At 38.9% G+C, this 22,806-nt stretch overlaps 1 protein-coding gene and 1 pseudogene across 8 annotated transcripts in view; one reads left to right on the forward strand and one right to left on the reverse strand.

Moving 5' to 3' along the window:
- ARFIP1 (ARF interacting protein 1) overlaps positions 1–22,806 on the reverse strand; it is a 125,587-nt gene that overhangs the window by 60,065 nt on the left and 42,716 nt on the right. For 6 of the 8 annotated variants that reach the window (XM_002745392.6, XM_002745391.6, XM_035292854.3 and 3 more), the window contains one exon: positions 22,611–22,712. The exons of the other annotated variants lie outside the window; for them this stretch is intronic. In XM_002745392.6, the coding sequence (XP_002745438.1) occupies positions 22,611–22,703 (93 nt within the window). In that variant the 5' untranslated portion in view covers positions 22,704–22,712. The remainder of the gene's footprint in view (positions 1–22,610; positions 22,713–22,806) is intronic. 8 annotated transcript variants of the gene reach the window in all.
- Positions 748–1,784, forward strand: LOC100413521 (large ribosomal subunit protein uL10 pseudogene; annotated as a pseudogene).

The following is a 22,806-nucleotide window of genomic DNA, read 5'->3' on the forward strand; positions in this document are numbered from 1 at the left end:
AAAAGCCAAAATTGACAAAGGGGATCTAATTAAACTAAAGAGCTTCTGCACAGCAAAGGAAACTATCATCAGAGTGAACAGGCAACCTACAGAATGGGAAAACATTTTTGCAATCTAGCCATCTGACAAAGGGCTAATGTCCAGAATTTATGAGGAACTTCAACAAATTTACAAGAAAAAACCAAACAACCTCATCAAAAAGTGGGCGAAGGATATGAACAGACACTTCTCAAAAATCATTTGGCCAGGTGCGGTGGCTCACACCTGTAAAGCTAGCACTTTCAGAGGCCGAGGTGGGTGGACTGCCTGAGCTCAGGAGTTCGAGACTAGCCTGGACAACATGGTGAAACTCCATCTATACTAAAATACAAAAAGTTTGCCAGTGTGGTGGTGTGCACCTGTAATCCCAGCTACTTGGGAGGCTGAGGCAGGAGAATTGTTAGGACCCAGGAGGCGGAGGTTGCAGTGAGCTAAGATTGTGCCACTGCACTCCAGCTTGGGCAACAGAGTGAGACTCTGTCTCAAAAAAAAAAAAAAAAAGACATTTATGTGACCAAAAAACATATGAAAAAAAGCTCATTATCACTGGTCATTAGAGAAATGCAAATCAAAATCACAACGAGATACCATCTCACACCAGTCAGAATGACGATCATTAAAAAGTCAGGAAACAGCTCTCGCCAGGCATCCTCGTGGAAGTGACATAATCTTTAAACCCAGTGTGGGAATCCCTGATGCACCGCTGTGATGCCCAGGGAAGACAGGGTGACCTGGAAGTCCAACTACTTCCTTAAGATGATCACTTCCTTAAGATCATCCAACTATTGGATGATTATCCGAAATGCTTCATCGTGGGAGCAGACAATGTGGGCTCCAAGCAGATGCAGCAGATCTGCATGTCCCTCCACGGGAAAGCCGTGGTGCTGATGGGCAAGAACGCCATGATGCACAAGGCCATCCAAAGGCACCTGAAAAACAACCTAGCTCTGGAGAAACTGCTGCCTCATATCCGGGGGAATGTGGGCTTTGTGTTCACCAAGGAGGACCTCACTGAGATCAGGAACATGCTGCTGGCCAATAAGGTCCCAGCTGCTGCCTGTGCTGGTGCCATTGCCCCATGTGAAGTCCCTGTGCCAGCCCAGAACACAAGTCTGGGGCCTGAGAAGACCTCCTTTTTCCAGGCTTTAGGTATCACCACCAAAATCTCCAGGGGCACCGTTGAAATCCTGAGTGATGTGCAGCTGATCAAGACTGGAGACAAAGTGGGAGCCAGCGAAGCCACGCTGCTGAACATGCTCAACATCTCTCCCTTCTCCTTTGGGCTGGTCATCCAGCAGGGGTTCGACAACGGCAGCATCTACAACCCTGAAGTGCTTGACATCACAAAGGAAACTCTGCACTCTTGCTTCCTGGAGGGCATCCGCAATGTTGCCAGTGTCTGTCTGCAGAATGACTACCCAACTGTTGCATCAGTACCCCATTCTATCATCGAGTCCTGGCCTTGTCTGTGGAGACTGATTACACCTTCCCACTTGCTGAAAAGGTCAAGGCCTTCTTGGCTGATCCATCTGCCTTTGTGGCGGCTGCCCCCATAGCTGCTGCCACCATGGCTGCTCCTGCTGCTGCTGCAGCCCCAGCTAAGGTTGAAGCCAAGGAAGAGTCAGAGGAGTTGGACGAGGATATGGGATTTGGTCTCTTTGACTAATCACCAGAAAGCAACCAACTTAGCCAGCTTTATTTGCAAAACAAGGACGTAAAGTCTTCTTTAAAAAGCAAAAAAAAAAAAAAAAAAAAAAAGTCAGGAAATAACAGATGCTGGAAAGGATGTGCGAAAAATAGGAATGCTTTTACACTGTTAGTGGGAGTGTAAATTAGTTCAACCATTGTGGAAGCCAGTGTGGTGATTCCTGAAGGATCTAGAACCAGAAATAATACCATTTGACCCAGGAATCCCATTACTGGGTATATATGCAAAGGATTATAAATAATTGTGCTATAAAGACACATGCACAGGCATGTTTATTGCAGCACTATGCACAATAGCAAAGACTTGGAACCAACCTAAATGTCCATCAATGATAAACTAGATAAAGAAAATATGGCACATATATAACATGGAATACTATGCAGCCATAAAAAAGGATGAGTTAATGTCTTCTGCAGGGACATGGATGAAACTGGAACCCCCATAAGACTAACAGTGGATTTTTCAGGAGACAGAGGCTAGGAGAGAAGGGGATGACATATTCGAAGTGCAGAAAGAAAACAACCTGCCAGCCAAGGATACTATATCTAAAAAAATTATCAGAAGAAGAAGTAAAGTCTTTCCTAGACAAGCAAAAGCTGAAGTAATTCATCACCAGTAGATAATTCATCACCAGTAAACAGGCACTACAATAAATGCCCAAGTGAGTGCTAAACTTGGAAGCAAAAGGACAAAACCATCATCAAAACACATATAAAACTCACGGGTAAAGCAAACACATAAATGACAAAGAGAAAAGACTCAAATGGCACCACTACAGAAAACCACTAAACCAAAATGACAAACAACCAGGGAAAAAGAGAAGAACAAAGATTAAACAAAATAACCAAAAACGAATTAACAATATGAGAAAAACAAAACATATCAATCATAATCTTAAATGCAAATGAAGACAACTACAGCCGAGGACATTACAGTTACTCAAATCCCTCCCTACTGTCTGCTGGAGATCCTTACTAAACAAACAAAAGTTCTTCCAGAAGAAAACCTTCTTGTCCTTGACATAAAACATGTAAAATCTGAAAAGCTCTAAGGCCTCCCTACGCGTAAATTGCTACTAACAGAAGAAGCCTAACCAAAAGTGATGCAAATAGGTTCAATTCCTATTCTAAAGAGAACTATCATTTTGATAGTGCTTTGGCAGCTAAATGCAACACAAAATGATAAGGGCTATGTGAGAGGAATTTATGACTTGTGAGATAATACTCGGGATTTTATGAGCTTGTTGATTGCTTTTTATAAAATACTCATTCTCTAAGTAATATTATATTGCCTCATAATTCACCAAAACTTTAAATGTGCTTTCTTTACATAACCCTTTAAATAACCTCTCAATTTTTTTTTGTTTTTAAGAGACGGAGTCTCGCTCTGTTGCCCAGGCTAGAGTGCAGTGGCACGATCTCAGCTCACTGCAACCTCCGCCTCCCAAGTTCAAGCAATTCTCCTGCCTCAGCCTCCCGAGTAGCTGGGACTACAGGTGTACACTGCCACACCCAGCTAATTCATCTTGTATTTTAGTAGAGACAGGGTTTCACCATGTTGGCCAGTCTGGTCTTGAACTCCTGAGCTCAGGCAATCCACCCATCTCAGCCTCCCAAAGTGTTAGGATTACAAGTGTGAGCCACTGAACCTGGCCAACCCTTAAATTTTTTAAATGTATCAGTTATATAAGTCTGTACTTAGCTTAGCAACTTTTAAAATATCTGCTACTGAATTTGCTCCTATATTTCCCGGAATATATTTCAGAGACAATGAGCCCATTTATAATCAACATAAAATTCCTAACTGGCATTTTCATGTTCCTGACATTCAATTCAAAGTTTAACACTTCACAAAGCCAAGCTTAACAAGTGTACAATAAAATGGGATAAACCTGAGTTAACCTTTTATTCAAGCTGGAGTATTTAATAGTTTTTAAAAATGTTTCAAACAATTAAGCTAAAACAAAATATGCTTTTAGCAAAGGCTCCAAATACACTTTTGTATATTTTAAGTACTTTTAAAAGAATACAAAGTAGTATTTGTGGTAATAGCTTTCATAAAGTTGTGAAAAATAAAGTCTCCATTTTGTATATTTTAATAGAGTTTAGATTAAGAATGACATCAGGGGCTGGGCGCGGTGGCTCAAGCCTGTAATCCCAGCACTTTGGGAGGCCGAGGCATGTGGATCACGAGGTCAACGGATCGAGACCATCCTGGTCAACATGGTGAAACCCCGTCTCTACTAAAAATACAAAAAATTAGCTGGGCATGGTGGTGCGTGCCTGTAATCCCAGCTACTCAGGAGGCTGAGGCAGGAGAATTGCCTGAACCCAGGAGGCGGAGGTTGCGGTCGCACCATTGCTCTCTAGCCTGGGTAACAAGAGCGAAACTCCGTCTCAAAAAAAAAAAAAAAAAAGAATGACATCAGAAACATAAGTTTAGAACTTAAAGTAATAGTTTTGAACTGTAGTGCAAAACCAACACAAAGAACACGAAATGCTCGGCAAATGTTTTAAAATATATACCCTTGAGAATGTCCTCACTCCTCTTCCGCCCTTGATGACTGAACTTGTTTCCCGTGTTTCTAGTACTGTTAGCCCTGCAATGAATTCTTCAAACTGCAGCCAGAGATAGTTTTCTAAAATGCACACCCAACTGAGACACTCTCATTTTTATAGCATTTAGTGGCTCTCCACTGCCTTTTAGGTAAAGTCTAAACTCCTCAACTTGGTTTTAAGGTTTTGCAGGATCTAGTACCTACTTAACTCTCTATCCTCATTTCTCAAACACCTGCCCTCATATTCTACATTCTAGCAACATGAATTTTCAGTTCTACGGTCTCTCACTTCCTTCGAGATGTTACAGTTGCTTCTGATGAGAATATTTTTCACCTTTCATCTGGCTAGGTCATCCTTCAGATCTCATCTTATATAGCAATCACTCAGGTAATCCTTCCATGCTCCTACCAGTTCTCAGACCATGCATACCATTTTTCACATAGTATTAAAATTAATTTGTCTATATTCTCTCTCCCCACTCCAAAAACCATATGCTAAGATAGGGAGCTTATCTTATTTACCACTTGTAGTCTTGACATCTGGCAGAGTCTCTATTACTTCATTTACCAAGAAATTTTCTCAGTTTAAACATCTCATCCTTCAAAATGGTCAAAACATTCCAAAGCATCCACATAATAAAAATTTTAAAGAAACAAACTGAAAAACTTATGTTAAATGTTTGATGAATTTTGTTAATTTAAAATCTCCTTTGAAGGCTGGGCGCAGTGGCTCAAGCCTGCAATCCCAGCACTTTGGGAGGCCGAGGCGGGTGGATCACAAGGTCAAGAGATCGAGACCATCCTGGTCAACATGGTGAAACCCCGTCTCTACTAAAAATACAAAAAATTAGCTGGGCATGGTGGCGTGTGCCTGAAATCCCAGCTACTCAGGAGGCTGAGGCAGGAAAACTGCCTGAACCCAGGAGGCGGAGGTTGCAGTGAGCCGAGATCATGCCATTGCACTCCAGCCTGGGTAACAAGAGCGAAACTCCATCTCAAAAAAAAAAAAAAAAATCTCCTTTGTTAAACAGTTAGCTTTTTATAAAAAATATCTGCCAGAAGCAAAGCTATTATTAGAACAGCCTCCACATCCTCAGCTCTGCAACATTATTAACCCTGTTATAGGTCTGTCTGCCTCTCCACAATTTTCTTGAGTTTTATAAAACTGATTATCTTCCCATGTTCTACTTATCAACAATGTTGACCCTGTTAAAAGGCAGGGTCAGCATTTTCTAAGGCTCTCTATTGGTACTTCTAAACAACCAGTTCTGAAACTTTAATTTCGGGAGTAATAACCTGAGGATCCTGTTAAAAATGCAGATTGCTCTTAATTGCCAGTTGTGATTCTCATGGAGTTGGAATGTGAAGCACAGAAATCCGAATTTCAAAACAAGGAAGTCAGGTGATTCTGATGGAGACGATCCTTAGTCTATTTTAAGGATCTGTTGTAGAGAACTGCTTTCCATTCTTGGGCAACTCTGACCCCTACCCTACCTCACTGCCCTCCTCCCCACTTCAACATTGTCATCTACCTTCTTTCCAGTCAATTTCAAATATTTATTGAGGGTTTTGGCATATCTAGGGTTTTTGCTTTACCCCTAACTCTCACCATTCAACTGTGTGGTTCTAACCTTTCGCAAGTCGTTGGAAACACTTCAGGAAATGATTATGAATGTTCAGTTAGCAATTCCTTCCAAGCTGATACATTTGCTATCTAGGCTTTGATTTTCATAAATCATCAAAAATACAGTCCACTAAAGTCATGGTATATAGTATGTTGCTATATTTTAAAATCTAAATTGTAAAGCACTTAAAATCTATTGCATAAGCCTGTCTACCTATGTTGATGCAGAATGACAGGGGACACTAATAACGATACATAAAGGTATGTGATTTTATTTTTCCTCAGTATACTTGCAGAAATGCCTAAAACTGGTAATCTGGATCAGGTTTGGGAATCTGTAGTTGGACAACGAGCCAAAGAAGTATCAGGGCAGAAAAAAGACATTTTAGACTTAAAATAACCCAACCTACACCTTAGTCTCAGATTTCATTAACATCTTCATCTCTAATGTCTTTCATCTTTCATACTCCATATTCCACTCAGGCAACTTAAACTCAAATTGTCACTCTTAGACCTTGTCATCACTTGGGGAAGCAACACTTCTAGACTCTCACTTTAAATAAGTTTAATAACTCACTCTATGATCACAATATCCTTTTATATCTTATTCTACCTAATCAAGAGAGTATATCTCCTAACATATCTATTGTTTTCTCCATTTTAACACACACACACACACACACACAATTTCAATCTTCCTCCCCCCCCCCAATTCAATCATTTAACAATATTTAACAAGAACTTACAGTACCATTTGGTGATTCATTGCCTACCCTCTTGGCCTCCCCTGCTTAGTCTAGATTCTAAGTAGTTCAGAAGTTTGATAAGACTGAAATCATGTACCAACCTGCATCAAAGAATACTGAATTCATTCACATGCTATCACTGTGGAAATATTTATATGTATCTACATTCAAAATAATTCCTCCAAGAAATTAAAAAATATATTCCTAATAGCTTTTGTTTATAAATAAGGGCATACTCTCAGATTATAATTAAAATAGATAAGCCTTCAACCTTTCATTATGAATTATATTCTCAACAGGACTCTCAATCCAGAATCAATTTAATGTATATTAAAATATATATACTTAAAATTTTAATTTGTATTAATAGTATTAAGAGTATAGTCTATAGCTAAAAAGTGAGTATTAAAATGAATCTAGATTTTGCAAGGGTTAAACAATCCTTGAAAAAATTTGCCATACCTCTAAAAGGGAACAACATACATATTTGGTCAAAACTGGCTCTCCAACAAAAAAGTCCCCAACAAATCATTGTTGCCATTGACTGAGCTACTACATGTTTTAGGTGTGAGTAATGTGGAAACATTATATTGCACTCCTACATAGAATGGAGACAAACTGTCATCACATGCTATGAAAACTCCAGGGTAGGATGGCTGAAGTAGAAAATATGTCAACTTTTAAGTCTATTTACTAGAATTCATTATTTTATTGAGCAACTACTATGAACTAATAACTGTGCTGTGTGTATACACTATCTCTGACCTAATAGTGATTCCAATCTCTTGGCAAAAGCAGATAAATAAGTTGTAAGGTCTATTAGGCTGACTGATGGTGCCGTGGCCTGCACGTACACCTCTGGAGGGCCTTCTGGAACTCGAAAACCCGAAGTAAAAGCAGAAGAATGATCAACCCCTGTGGCGCCTAACTAACTTGAAACATTCTTCTATTGTTTCTTATTCCAGCATCAACTGACAAGGCCACTGGACTCTGGAACCGACCTTCGTTAACCTCATGACTCCAGACCCCACGACCCCCTCCCAGCTTGCAAAATACCACACTGCTTACCCCAAACCTATAAAACCAACTCCTATCCCACTGCCCTCCAATGACTTTCTCTTTTCGGACTCAGCCCGCCCACACCTGGGTGAATAAACAGCTATGCTGCTCATACAAAGACTTCGGGGGAGTCTCTTCATTCAGAATGCAGGTTTTAACGTAAGTTACAACCTGTGACTGGTGAGGGTAGGAGTTGGAAGATGGAAGTATGTCTAAAATAGTCTTCTGACAGTTTCTTATATTTCTTTCCCAAATTTTCTCCAGATTGTAATGTATGATATTGCGGACTGCTAAGTACAGGGAATGAAGAAATGACTTTGTTCAACAAAATTATTAAGAATTAAAACAATAACAACAGACTCCATACTCACAAACTCAAATACCACATGCAGGGAAATTAAGGACATACAATGTATCGACTATAAGATTACAATATCTCTTCCCTTGTTTTCCAGAGAAGTCTAATAATCTGGTTTCTAGTCCTGGTTCTTACATGAATAAAACATTCACTTATTCACCAAATATTTATTGAAAGGCCCTCTTAGGTAGTATGTGCCAAAAACTGTTACCAAACTCTGGAAATAAGGTAATAAATGAGAGCACTCTTGTACTCACTGCACTTACAGTTAAATCACATAAGCTTTTGGTACAGCTATTTAATTAATACTGGGTAATTCCATAACAACCTCAACGGCCCTTTTCCTCCAGTGTAAAATAACATAGTGAGAATCAGAGATCTCTAAGGTACTTCTATTGAACTAATACTCTGTGATTTAACTTAAAACTTACAGTTTAGGGGTTCTTAAGACTCAGGGAACCTGAGAACCCTTATACAGTGTTCAGGGGGTCATAAGCTACCTAAATTTGAATGCAAATTTTGGTAGGTTTATGTATGTACATTTTTCTAGAGAAAGTGCGTTCATAGGTGAAAACACCCTAAATGCTTGGATTTTTGTTTTGGGTCTTCCATGGGAAAGAATCCATTTTAGCTAGGTCTATTGAGGCAATGTCTCTAAATCTACCAACTATAAATAAATTCACAAAAAGTTCAACCACGTGGAGTTAATATGATTTGTTTCTGCTCTTAAACTCATGGTATTAGTTGCAAATTTCTTAATCTAATTTTTGACCAGCACTTTTAATTTTATTTTCTAAATAAAATGCATTTATTTAGAAGCAGAAATATTGTTACTGTAAAAGACTGAGATAATCTTAAAATGATTATCCTCTCCACATCTAGCTGTTGCTATCCTATCTTAATTAAAAGAGGAGGCTGGGCATGGTGGCTCATGCCCGTAATTCCAGCACTTTGGGAGGCTGAGATGGGAGGATCACCTTAGATCAGGAGTTTGAGACCTGCTTGGCCAACATGGCGAAACTCCACCTCTACTAAAAATACAAAAATTAGCCAGGCATGGTGGCACACACGCCTGTAGCCCCAGCCACTCGGGAGGCTGAGGCAGGGGAATCGCTTGAACACGGGAGGCAGAGGTTGCAGTGAGCCAAGATTGCGCCACTGCATTCCAGCCTGGGTGATTTGTTTCAAAAAAAAAAAAAAAAAAAAAGAGGAACAAACTTAAAAACATTAACAAATGAGACAATCACTAAACCGCTGGCAAGGGGATTTCTAGGATGAAATTGTCTCTACATAAAGTTGAATGTTGAATGTGAAGATAATCAGGTGCTCTCTTAGGACACACTAAGAAAGTAAATAAAATGAAAAACTCAGACATCTGCAATGAGAAACACATACAAGAACAAAAAAATTTGTAATTTCATTGCCTGTGCCACAGTGACACCAGCTGGCCAGCCAGGTTATGACAATGTAATAAGCTACCACCTTGATTTTATGTAAGACTAAACTTTTAAAAAGTGTATTATGCATTAAACAAAAGCCATTATAAGATTTTAAACAAGTATAAAAGATGTATATAAGTACCTCAGAAAACTTTGGTTATGATCCAGTTTTTACATACATCTCTTTACGAGTCTATAAAATATATTAATATATTTATTTTCTCTAAAAAATTTTATCTCTTATAGAAAAATGGATTTGGAGTTAAATGCAATTTCCCTGTTTATTCCTCAGGAAAACAAATGGATAAATGGGGAAACTGAGCAAAAATTTAGGTATTTAAATTTAGGATGCTTAAAAGATCTTGAGGGTAGTTTATTCAAAACAGTCAAAAGATGCTTCTGAAATACTATTTTCACTCATGGGTTAACAGAGCACATGGCTTTTATTTTAATTAAAAACTATTAAATATGTAAATGATTCACATGCTGTGTGTGTGCACACACGTGTGTTTAACTGCAACTTTTATTTTAGATTCAGGGATTACATGTGCAGGTTTGCTACCTGGATATATTGCATGAGGCTGAGATTTGGGGTACCACTGACACTGTCACCCAGGTACTTTTCACCCTTTGCCGTCTTCTCTCCCTCCCTACTCTAGTCATCCCTAGTTTCTGTTCTTGCCATCTTTATGTCCATGAGTATGCAATGTTTAGCTAGTACTTATGAGTGAGAACATGTGGCATTTGGTTTTCTCTTCCTGTGTTAATTCAGCAGAACAAAAACAAAAACAAAAAGAAACAAAAACAAACGGATGGCCTCCAGTTGTAGACATGTTGCTGCAAACGATGTAATTTTGGCTGGGCGCAGTGGCTCCTGCCTGTAATCCCAGCACTTAGGGAGGCTTAGGCTGAGGCAGGTGGATCACGTGAGGTTGGGAGTTCAAGACCAGCCTGAACAACATTGGGAAACCCCATCTCTACTAAAAATACAAAAATTAGCTGGGCGTGGTGGTGCATGCCTGTAATCCCAGCTGCTTGGGAGACTGAGGCAGGAGAACCGCTTGAATCCAGGAGGCAGAGGTTGCAGTCAGCTGAGATTGCACCATTGCACTCCAGCCTGGCAACAAGAGCAAAACTCATCTAAAAAAAAGAAAGAGGTAATTTTGTTCTTTTTTTTTTATGCCTGCCTAGTATTTAATGATGTATATCTACCACATTTTCTTTACCCAGTCCACCACTGGTGGGTACCTAGATTCCTTCTATGTCTTTGTGATTGTCAATAGCACTCTGATGAACATACAAGTACATGTGTCTTTTTGGAAGAATGATTTATTTTCTTTTGGATATATACCCAGTAATGGGATTATTACATCTAGGGAACACCCCACAGGACAAAATAATCTGAATGACAGCCTTCAGCCCTAGACCTTCCCTCTTACAGAACCTACCCAAATGAGAAGGAATGAGAAAAGCAACCTGGTAATATGACAAAACAAGGTTCATTATCAACACATCTCCCCCCCACCCCACACAAAAAAAAAAATCACACAAGTTCACCAGCAATAGATCCAAACCCTGATTTACCTGAAAAAGACTTCAGGAGGTTAGTTATTAGCTAAGCAGGCTGGGACCAGAGAAAGGTGAAGCCCAATGCAAGGAAATCCAAAAATGATGGGCGAGGGCTGGGCGTGGTGGCTCACGCCTGTAATCCCAGCACTTTGGGAGGCCGAGGTGGGTGGATCACGAGGTCAAGAGATCGAGACCATCCTGGTAAACAAGGTGAAACCCTGTCTCTACTACAAATACAAAAGATTAGCTGGGCATGGTGGCTCACGCCTGTAATCCGAGCTACTCAGGAGGCTGAGGCAGGAGAATTGCCTGAACCCAGGAGGCGGAGGTTGCGGTGAGCCGAGGTCGCGCCATTACACTCCAGCCTGGGTAACAAGAGCGAAATTCCATCTCAAAAAAAAAAAAATGAAGGGAGAAATATTGAAGAAAATAGATAGTATAAAAGAAAAACAAAATTTCAGGGAACTTTGGCCACACTTTTAGAAATACAAAATGCAGGCCAACAATCATACGAAAAAATGCTCATCGTCACTGGTCATCAGAGAGATGCAAATCAAAACCACATTGAGATACCATCTCACGCCAGTTAGAATGGCGATCATTAAAAAATCTGGAGACAACAGATGCTGGAGAGGATGTGGAGAAAAAGGAACACTTTTACACTGTTGGTGGGAGTGTAAATTAGTTCAACCATTGTGGAAGACAGTGTGGCGATTCCTCAAGGCCTTAGAAATAGAAATTCCATTTGACCCAGCAATCCCATTACTGGGTATATATGCAAAGGACTATAAATCGTTCTACTATAAGGACACATGCACACGAATGTTCACTGCAGCACTGTTTACAATAGCAAAGACCTGGAATCAACCCAAATGCCCATTGATGATAGACTGGATTGGGAAAATGTGGCACATATACACCATGGAATATTATGCAGCAATCAGAAATGATGAGTTCGTGTTGTTTGTAGGGACATGGATGAATCTGGAGAACATCATTCTCAGCAAACTGACACAAGAATGGAAAATGAAATACCGCATATTCTCACTCATAGGCGGGTGATGAAAAATGAGAACACATGGACACATGGAGGGGAGTACTAAAATGGACACACGGAGGGGAGTACTAAACACTGGGGTCTATTGGGGGGAAAAGGGGAGGGCCAGCGGTGGGGGGAGCTGGGGAGGGATAGCCTGGGGAGAAATGCCAAATGTGGGTGAAGGGGAGAAAGGAAGCAAAGCACACTGCCATGTGTGTACCTATGCAACTGTCTTGCATGTTCTACACATGTACCCCAAAACCTAAAATGCAATAAAAAATTAAAAAAAAAATAGAAATGCAAAATGTTCTGGAGATTTTCAGCAATAGAACTGAACAAGTAGAAGAAAGAAATTCAGAGCTCAAAGACAAGGTCTTCGAATTAACCCAATCCAACTAAGACAAAGAAAAACAGAATAAGAAAATATGAACAAAGCCTCCAAGAAGTCTGAGATTATGTTAAATGACCAAACCTAAGAATAATTGGTGTTCCTGAGGAAGAAGAGAATTCTAAAAGCTTGGAAAACCTATTTGGAGGAATAATTGAGGAAAACTTCCCCACCCTTGTTAGAGACTTAGACATCCAAATACAATAAGCACAAACAACACCTGGGAAATTCATTGCAAAAAGATCCTTGGCACACTGTTATCGGGTTATCCAAGGTTAAGATGAAGGAAAGAATCTTAAGAGCTGTGAGACAGAACCACCAGGTTATCTACAAAGGAAAACCTATCAGATCAACAGCAGATTTCTCAGCAGAAACTCTGCAAGGTAGAATAGATTGGGGCCCTGTCTTTGGCCTCCTCAAACAAAACAATCAGCCAAGAATTTCATATCCAGCGAAACTAAGCATCATATATAAAGGAAAGATGCAGTCTTTTTGGACAAACAAATCCTGAGAGAATCCTCCACTACCAAGCCACCACTACAAGAACTGCTAAAAGGAGCTCTAAATCTTGAAACAAATCCTGGAAACACATCAAAACAGAACCTCTTTAAAGCATAAATCACACAGGACCTATAAACAAAAATACAGATTAAAAATCAAAAACCAAAACAAAAGTACACAGGCAACAAAGAGCGTGATGACTGCAACTGTACCTCACATTTCAATACTAACATTGAATGTAAATGGCTTAAATGCTCCACTTAAAAGATACAGAACCGACTGGGTGCGGTGGCTCATGCATGTAATCCCAGCACATTGGGAGACGGAGATGGGTGGACCACCTGAGGTCAGAATTTCGAGACCAACCTGGTCAACATGGTGAAAATCCTGTCTCTACTGAAAATACAAAAATTAGCTGGGTGTGGTGACAGGCGACTGTAATTCCAGCTACTCAGGAGGCTGAGGCAAGAGAATCACTTGAACCTGGGAGACAGAGATTGCAGTGAGCCGAGATTGTGCCATTGCACTCCAGCCTGGGCAAAAAGAGCGAGACTCTGTCTCAAGAAAGAAAGAAAAAAGATACAGAGCCACAGAACGGATAATAACTCACCAACCAACCATTTGCTGCCTTCAAAAGACACATAAGGACTCACATAAACTTAAAGAAAAGGGGTGGTAAAAGGCATTTCATGCAAAGGGACAAGAAAACAAGCAGGGATAGCTATTCTTAGATCAGACAAAACAAATTTTAAAGCAACAGCAAATAAAAGAGACAAACAGGGACATTATATAATGGTAAATGGCCTTGTCTAGCAGGAAAATATCACAATCCTAAACATATATGCACCTAACACTGGAGTTCTCAAATTTATAAAACAATTACTAATAGACCTAAGAAATGCGATAGACAGCAACACAATAATAGTGGGGAAGTTCAATCCTCCACTGGCAGCACTAGACAGGTCATCTAGACAGAAAGTCAACAACGAAACAATGGATTTAAACTATACATACCTTGGAACAAATGGACTTAACAGATATATACAGAACATTTCATCCAACAACCACAGAATACACATTCTATTCAACAGTGCACAGAACTTTCTCTAAGATAGACCACATAATAGGCCATAAAACAAACCTCAATAAATTTTAAAAAATTGAAATGATATAAAGCGCTCTCTCAGAATCAAACTGGAAATCAACTCCAAAAGGAATTTTGAAACCATGCAAATACATGAGCATTAAATAACCTGCTCCTGAATGAGCATTAGGTCAAAAGCGAAAACAAGATGAAAATTAACCTGTCAAAACCTCTGGGAAACAGCAAGGTGGTGCTAAGAGGTGCAGAGAGGTACTAAATGCCTACATCAAAAAGACTGAAAGAGCACAAACTGACATTTGAAGGTCACACCTCAAGGAGCTAGAGAAGCAAGAACAAACCAAACTCAAACCCAGCAGAAGAAAGAAAATTACCAAGATCAGAGCAGAACTAAATGAAATTGAAACAAACAACAATACAAAAGATAAATAAAACAAAAAGGTGGTTCTTTGAAAATATAAATAAAATTGATAGACCATTAACAAGATTAACCAGGAAAAGAAGAGAGAAAATCCAAATAACCTCACTAAGAAACAAAACAGGAGATATTACAACTGACACCACTGAAATACAAAAGATCATTCAAAGCTACTATGAACACCTTCACACAAACTAGAAAACCTAGAAGAGTCAGATAAATTTCTAGAAAAATATAACCTTCCTAGCTTAAATCAAGAAGAATGATACCCTGAACAGACCAATAACAAGCAGTGAGATTAAAACAGTAATTTTAAAATTACTAACAAAAAAAGTCCAGGACCAGAGAGATTCACAGCAGAATTATACCAGAAATTCAACAAAGAATTGGTACCAATCTTTTTGACACTATTCCACAAGATAGAGAAAAAAGGAACCCTCCTAATTCATTTTATGAAGCCAGCATCACCCTAATACTAAAACCAGGAAAGGACATAACCAAAAAAGAAAACTATAGACCCACTATCTTTGATGAACACTTATGCTAAAATCCTTAACAAAATATTGGCTAATCAAATCCAACAAGATGTCAAAAAGACAATGCACCATGATCAAGTGGGTTTCATACCAGGGATGCAGGGATGGTTTAATATATGCATGTCAATAAATGTGATACATCACATAAATAGAATTAAAAACAAAAGTCACATGATCTTCTCCATAGATGCGGAAAAAGCATTTGATAAACTCCAGTATCACTTTATGACTAAAACTCTCAGCAAAATCAGCATACAAGGGGCATACTTTAACGTAATAAAGACCATCTATGACAAGCCCACAGTCAACATAATACTGAATGGGGAAAAGTTGAAAGCATTCTCTCTGAGAACTGGAACAAGACAAGGATGCCCACTCTCACTACTCCTCTTCAGCACAGTACTGGAAGTCCTAGCCAGAACAATCAGACAAGAGAAAGAAATAAGGGCATCCAAATCAGTAAAGAGGAGATAAGACTGTCACTGTTTGCTGACGATACGATCGTTTACTTCAAAAACTCTAAGGACTGCTCCAGAAAGTTTCTAGAACTGATAAAAGAATTCAGCAAAGTTTCCGGATACAAGATCAATCTGTGCAAATCAGTAGCTCTTCTATACCCCAATAGCAACCAAGTGGAGAATCAAATCAAGAACTCAACTCCTTTTACAATAGCTGCAAACAAAACAAAAAAACTTAGCAATATACCTAACCAAGGAGTCAAAAGACCTCTACAAGGAAAACTACAAAACTCTGCTGAAAGAAATCACAGACGACACAAACAAGTGGAAACATATCCCATGCTCATGGATGGGTAGAATTGATATTGTGAAAATGACCATATTGCCAAAAGTAATCTACAAATTCAATGCAGTCCCCATCAAAATACCACCATAATTCTTTACGGAGTTAGAAAAAAACAAATCTAAAATTCATATGGAACCATAAAGAGCCCATATGGCCAAAGCAAGACTAAGCAGAAACAACACATCTGGAGGCATCACGCTACCTGATTTCAAACTATACTATCAGGCCAGAGTCACCAAAACAGCATGGTACTGGTATAATGATAGGCACACAGATCAATGGAACAGAATAAAGAACCCAGAAATAAACCCAAATACTGACAGCCAACTGATCTTCGACAAAGCAAATAACATAAAGTGGAGAAAGGACACCCTTTTCACCAAATGGTGCTGAAATAATTGGCTAGCCACATGTAAGAGAATGAAAATGGATCCTCATCTCTCCTTTTATACAAAAATCAACTCAAAGATGGATTGAGGACTTAAACCTGAACTCTGAAACTACAAATATTCTAGAAGATAGCATTGGAAAAACCCTTCTAGACATTGGCTTAGGAAAGGATTTCATGACCAAGAATCCAAAAGCAAATGCATTAAAAACAAAGATAAATAGCTGGCCTAATTAAACTAAAGAGCTTCTGCATAGTAATAGGAACACTCCACAGAATAAACAGCCCACAGAGTGGAAGAAAATCTTCACAATCTACACTTCCAACAAAGGACTAATATCCAGAATCTACAATGAACTCAAACAAATCAGTAAGAAAAAAAACAAACAATCCCATCAAAAAGTAGGTTAAGGATATGAATAGATAATTCTCAAAAGAAGATATACAAATGGCCAACAAGTATATGAAAAAAAAAATGCTCAACATCCCTAAAGATCAGGGAAATGCAAATCAAAACCACAATGAGATACCACCTCACTCCTGCAAGACTATAATAGAAAAATCAAAAAAACTGTAAGATGTTGGCGTGGATGTGGTGAACTTCTACAGAATGTAAACTAGTACAGCCATTATGGAAAACAGTGTGAAGATTCCTTAAAGAACTAAAAGTAGAAGTACTACTAGATCCAGCAATCCCACTACTGGATATCTACTCAAAAGAAAAGAAGTCATTATGTGAAAAAGATACTTGCACACGCATGTTTATAGCAGCACAATTCACACAACAAAATCATGGAACCAACCCAAATGACCATCAATCAACAAGTGGATAAAGAAACTAATACACACACACACACACACACACACACACACACACACACGATGGAATGCTACACAGTCATAAAAAGGAATGAGCTAACAGCATTTGCAGTGACCTGGATGCAACTGGAGACTATTGTTCTAAGTGAAGTAACTCAGGAACGGAAAACCAAATATCATGTGTTCTCACTGATATGTGGGAGCTAAGCTATGGGGATGCAAAGACTTAAGAATGATACAATGGACTTTAGGGACTTGGGTGGAAGAGTGGGAGGGGGACGAGGGATAAAAGACTATAAATATGGAGCAGTGTATACTGCTTGGGTGATGGGTGCACTAAAATCTAACAAATCGCCACTAGAGAACTTATGTAATCAAATACCACCTGTACCCCAATAACATGGAAAAATAAAAAATAAAACATTTTATTCTGAAGTTAAAATTTGAAAGGGGAAAAATTTGTTTCAGTACTACTCAAAGGCAAATAAAGGTTAAGACTCATGAATGAGTTTAACGTACAAGGCAACCTCAAAGAACAAAGCTGGTGAAATAAACTACCAGGTATCACGGTTGGAGCTGACATTTGCTCCAGTTTTAATTACTGTGGTAAGTAAATAAGATAATGTGTTACTGCTTCAAGGTCAGACCAAAAACAGAAGAAAAAAAGGAGATACCAGAAATAGACCTACACAAATGCAATCATCCGAAAACAAAAGCCTCCAGTACAGGAAGGATAGTCTTTTTTCTTCCAGCTTTACTGAAGTATAATTGACAAAATTGTATTTAATTGTAAGGTGTACAATGTGGTTTCAATTTACATATATGCTATGAAAGGATTGCCACAATCAATCAGGCTAATGAGCAGATCCATTACTTCACAGTTACCATTTTTATTTGCATGTGTGGGTGAGAATATGTAAGATCTACTCTCTTAGCACATTTCAGTATATAATAAATTACATAGTTACTAAACTATAGTTAACATGCTAAGGTATAACATGTTATACCTCCAGAACTTACCTACCAACTGCAAGTTTGTATCCTTAGATCACAATCTTCCTCCCCCACCTCCTCAACATATGGTTTGGATGTTTGTCTCCTCCAAATCTCATGCTGAAATGTGATTCCCCATGTTGGAGATAGAGCCAGGAGGGAGGTGACTGCATCATGGGGGCAGATCCCTCATGAATGGTTTAGGACCATCCCCTTGGTGATAAGTTCCCACCCAGTTCACAAGACATCTGGTTGTTTAAAAGACTCCAGGTCCTTCCCCTTCTCTCTTGCTCCTGCTCTCACCATATAATGTGTCTTCTCCCCCTTTACCTTCCATCATGATTGGAAGCTTCCTGAGGGCCTCACCAGTTGGTGCCATGCTTCCTTTACTGCCTGCAGAACTGGGAGCCAAACAAAACTCTTTTCTTTATAAATTACCCAGTTTCATGTATTTATTTATAGCAACATAAGAATGGACTAACATAAGAAAATTGGTACCGATGAGGAATAGTGCTATAAACATTCCTGAATAGATGCAAGCAGCTCTGGAACTGGGTAACGAGCAGAGGTCAGAAAAGCTGAGGGCTCAGAAGACAGGAATGTGAAGGAAAGTTTGGAACCTCTTACAGACTAAATAGTTGTGACAAAAATGCTGATAGATATATGGATAGTGAAGTCCAGGCTGACAAAGTTTCAGCTGGGAATGAGGAAGTGACTGGGAACTGAAGTAAAGGTCACCCATGTTACACCCTAGCACAGAGCTTGGTGGCATTGCATTCATATATCCTAGGGACCTGTGGAAGTTTGAACTTAAGAGTGACAAATTAGTGTATCTGGCAGAAGAAATTTCTAAGCAGCAAAGCATTCAAGATATAACCTGGCTGCTTCTAACAGCCTACAATCAGGTATGAAAGAAAAAAAATGACTTAAAGTTGGAACTTATATCTAAAAGGAAAGCAGAGCATAAAAGTTTGGAAGATTTGCAGGCTGGCCCTGTGGTAAAGAAAGAATGCAAGCAGACTGTGGAGCAGCCACTTGCTAGAGAGATTAGCATGACTAAAGGGGAGCCATGTGCTAACATCCAAGACAATGGGAAAAAGGCCTAAAAGGGCATTTCAGAAGTCTTTGGGATAGCCTCTCCTACCATAGGCCTAGAGGCCCCAGAGAAAAGAAAGGTTTCATGGGCCAGACCCAGGATGCTGCTGCCCTGTGCAACCTTGGGACACTGTTCCCCACATCCCAGCTGCTCCAGTTCCAGTTTGGCTCAAAGGGTCCTAGGCACAGCTCCAGTTGCCACTTTGAAGAGTACAGGCTGCCATAAGCCTTGGCAGCTTCCACATGGTGTTAAGCCTGTTGGTGCAGAGAATGCAAGAGTGAAGGAAGCTTGGCAACTGCAGCCCCTCCACACAGAGTCCCCAGTGGGCCACTGCCTAGGGGAGCTGTGAGAAGGGAACCACCACCCTCTAGACCTGAGAATGGTAGAGCCACCAGCAGCTTGCAATCTCAGTATGGAAAAGGCAAAGGCACTCAACTCCAACTAATGAGAGCAGCCATGGAGGCTGGGGCAGAGCTGCCCAAGGCCTTAGAAGCCCATCCCTTGCACCAGTGTGCCCAGGATGCAGGGCACAGAGTAAAGGAAACTGTTTTGAAACTTTAAGATTTAATGATTTCTCTGCTGGGTTTCAAACTTGTGTGGGGCCTATTGCTCCCTTCTTTTGGCCAAATTCTCCCTTTTGGAATGGGAATGTATACATTATGCCTGTACTACCATTGTATCTTGGGAGTAAACAACGTGTTTTTGATCTTATACACTCATAGGTGGAAGAAATTCATCTCTATTTGAGAGTTTAGACTTAGGAGTTAATGCTGGAATGAGTTAAGACTTTACGGAATTATTGTGAAGCATGACTGTATTTTGAAATGTGAGAACATGAGATCTAGGAGGCCAGGGGCAAAGTGTCCCCTCCAAATCTCATGCTGAAATGTGATTCCCAATGTTAGAGGTGGGGCCTTGTGGGAGGTGACTGGATCATGTATGACAATATGAAGAGCTGGTAAGGATGTGGAACAACCAGAAGAACTCTTATTCATTGCTGGTGTTGTCACCTGGTTCAACCATTTGCCAAACATTCATATGTTTGACCTGGCATGACCTGGCAATTTCACTTTTGGGTATGTACCTGACAGAAACAAATAATCATGTACACCAAAATATCTGTACAAGAATGGTCACGGCAGCTTTATTCATAATAGCCATAAACTAGAAACAACCTAGATAACCATCAACTGAAAAATGATACACAAACTGTGGTATATTAACACACTGGAAAGCTATACTACAATTTAAAACACTGAAATACTCAGGGGGTGGGGGGTAAGGCAGTGGGGAGAGCATTAGGACAAATACCTAATGCATGCAGGACTTAAAACCTAGAGGACGGGTTGATAGGTGCAGAGAACCACTGTGGCACACCTATACATATGTAACAAACCTGCACGTTCTGCATATATATCCCAGAACTTAAAGTAAAATAAAATTTTTAAAAGATTGAAATACTGCTATAAGCAACAATATGACTGAATCTCACAGACATAATGTTGAGTGAAAGCCACTTGAAAAAGAGTACACACTGTATGATTGAACTGATATATAGTTCAGGAACTGCAAAAAACAATTTATGATTATACAGTTAGGTTAATGTGGTTATCCGAGCACGGGGTGAGTTATACTGCCTAGGAGAGGGCAGAAGAAAGCCTTCTGAGGTCCTGGAAATGTTCTACATCTTTATCTTGATAGTTCTCTTGAGCGGTACACTTAACATTTGTGCTTTCTGCTATATAAAAGCTGTACCTCAATAAAAAAGAACGGGAAGAAGAAAAACAGGTTTAAGATGGCAAGTGACTTCCCTAACAAAGAATGCAACATTTTCTACCTATTGCATTATTCCTGGATGAAGGTCCTTAGCTTTCATCAGATTGTGTTTTAGAATGTCAACTACCTGAGGTCAGGTATATTTTTGGTCACTTTATATCCCTAGTTCCTGGTACAGAGCAGATAATAAATACTTGCATGGTAAGTTTACAAAAAGAGTTGTTACCAAAAATAAGATGAAGAAATCTTGACATAATGAGTATTTAAATTAATAAAAGTTTACAAAGTATTGGCATAGTCTAATGATGCTAACTTGAGTTTATTATGCAGGTGTGTCTTGGAAAGACTAAAATCTGAAATGAAAATTTATTTTGTGTATTCAGAATTTAAAAGTCTCTTGCTTCTATGAGTCACTCTATGTTGGACCACAGGTGCCCAGAAACCAAGTTAAAACACTTGCCGTTAAAATAAACCTCAAGCTTGACGACATATTAGTTCCTTTCAAAAGACTGCTAAGGCAAAAATAAATAAAATTCAATGGAATTTTCTACTATCATTTAAACTATCTATTTATAACAGTGGTTCTCAGCCAAGGAGGAATTTCTCCTCTCTCCGGGAGACATTTAGCAATATCTGGACATTTCTGCTTAACTGCAGGGTACTACTGGCATCTATTAAATAGTAGGAAGAGGCCAGCAATGTGCTAATCATCCTACAATGCATAGTTTAATACCCTCAACAAAGTATAATTTGGCCCAAAATGTCAGCAATGCTGAGACTAAGAAATACTGATTTAAATTATCACGTTCTGCTAAACGAAAAGATTTTATTCTTAAACATATGAAGAGTCCTATTTAAACTATAAAATAATTTAAGTACATTTCAACCACATTTTCAAAAATATGAAAACTGTTTTTAAAGTTATATATTTGTATCAAATGTCATAATCATCACTATCACTTCTACTGTATTAGACATTACTTATCTCATTTAATATTAATATCTTCATGAAAGTAGATAAGATTTTCATTACTGAGATTAGAAAACAAAAACCTGAAGAGATTAAATAAATAACCGGCTCAAGGTTATCCTGCTAGAAATGTGACACAGCTAAAATTTGAACCCAGATAGTCTTCAAACCTATGGTGTTTCCACTAAAATGCACTCAATTTAAATTCTGACTGAGAGACAGATCAAAATTAAACACAGCCTAAGTATTATTTCCCACTGAGTCATGTATGGCACTTTAGAAAATGAAAAGCGAATTTAGAAAATGAACAGCAGCTATTTAGAAACTATGTACTAAATGACATACATATAGGAAAGAGTGCTAATTTTAAAAGGATAATCTTTTTATTAAAAATAGAATTAAGTAGTCTTATAAAGTTAGATACCAAAATCATCATACATACTCTTGGGCTGATCAATTACTGAAAATAACACCAAAGTCTAATAGTTTACTGGCCTGGAGCTTAATCTTGACAAACTACTAAAATGGCCTTCCTCATTGTCTCTATATCATAACATTAGATTCCTGACTGAAGCCAGTCTTAGGAAACAATTCTATATTAAATTTTGTCTATTATTTTCATCTCAATATTTAAAGGCTTATCATGATTCTTTGCATTAAGACAAAGAAAAGTGTTCTTACCCTATTAAAGCCATGTTCATGAGAGTCATCAACTTCTCCATTACTGGTCACTGGAATTTCTGCTGCTGAATTTTTGGGAGATTCTTGAGCCATAGTAGACTCCTAAAACAAAAGAAGAAAAAAACAGCCATAACTAATACCAAATCATAAAGACTATATTCATGTTTATAATATTTAAAAGCCACTGTCAACATTT

Source organism: Callithrix jacchus, chromosome 3 (assembly GCF_049354715.1).
Source record: "Callithrix jacchus isolate 240 chromosome 3, calJac240_pri, whole genome shotgun sequence".
NCBI lineage: Eukaryota > Metazoa > Chordata > Mammalia > Primates > Cebidae > Callithrix > Callithrix jacchus.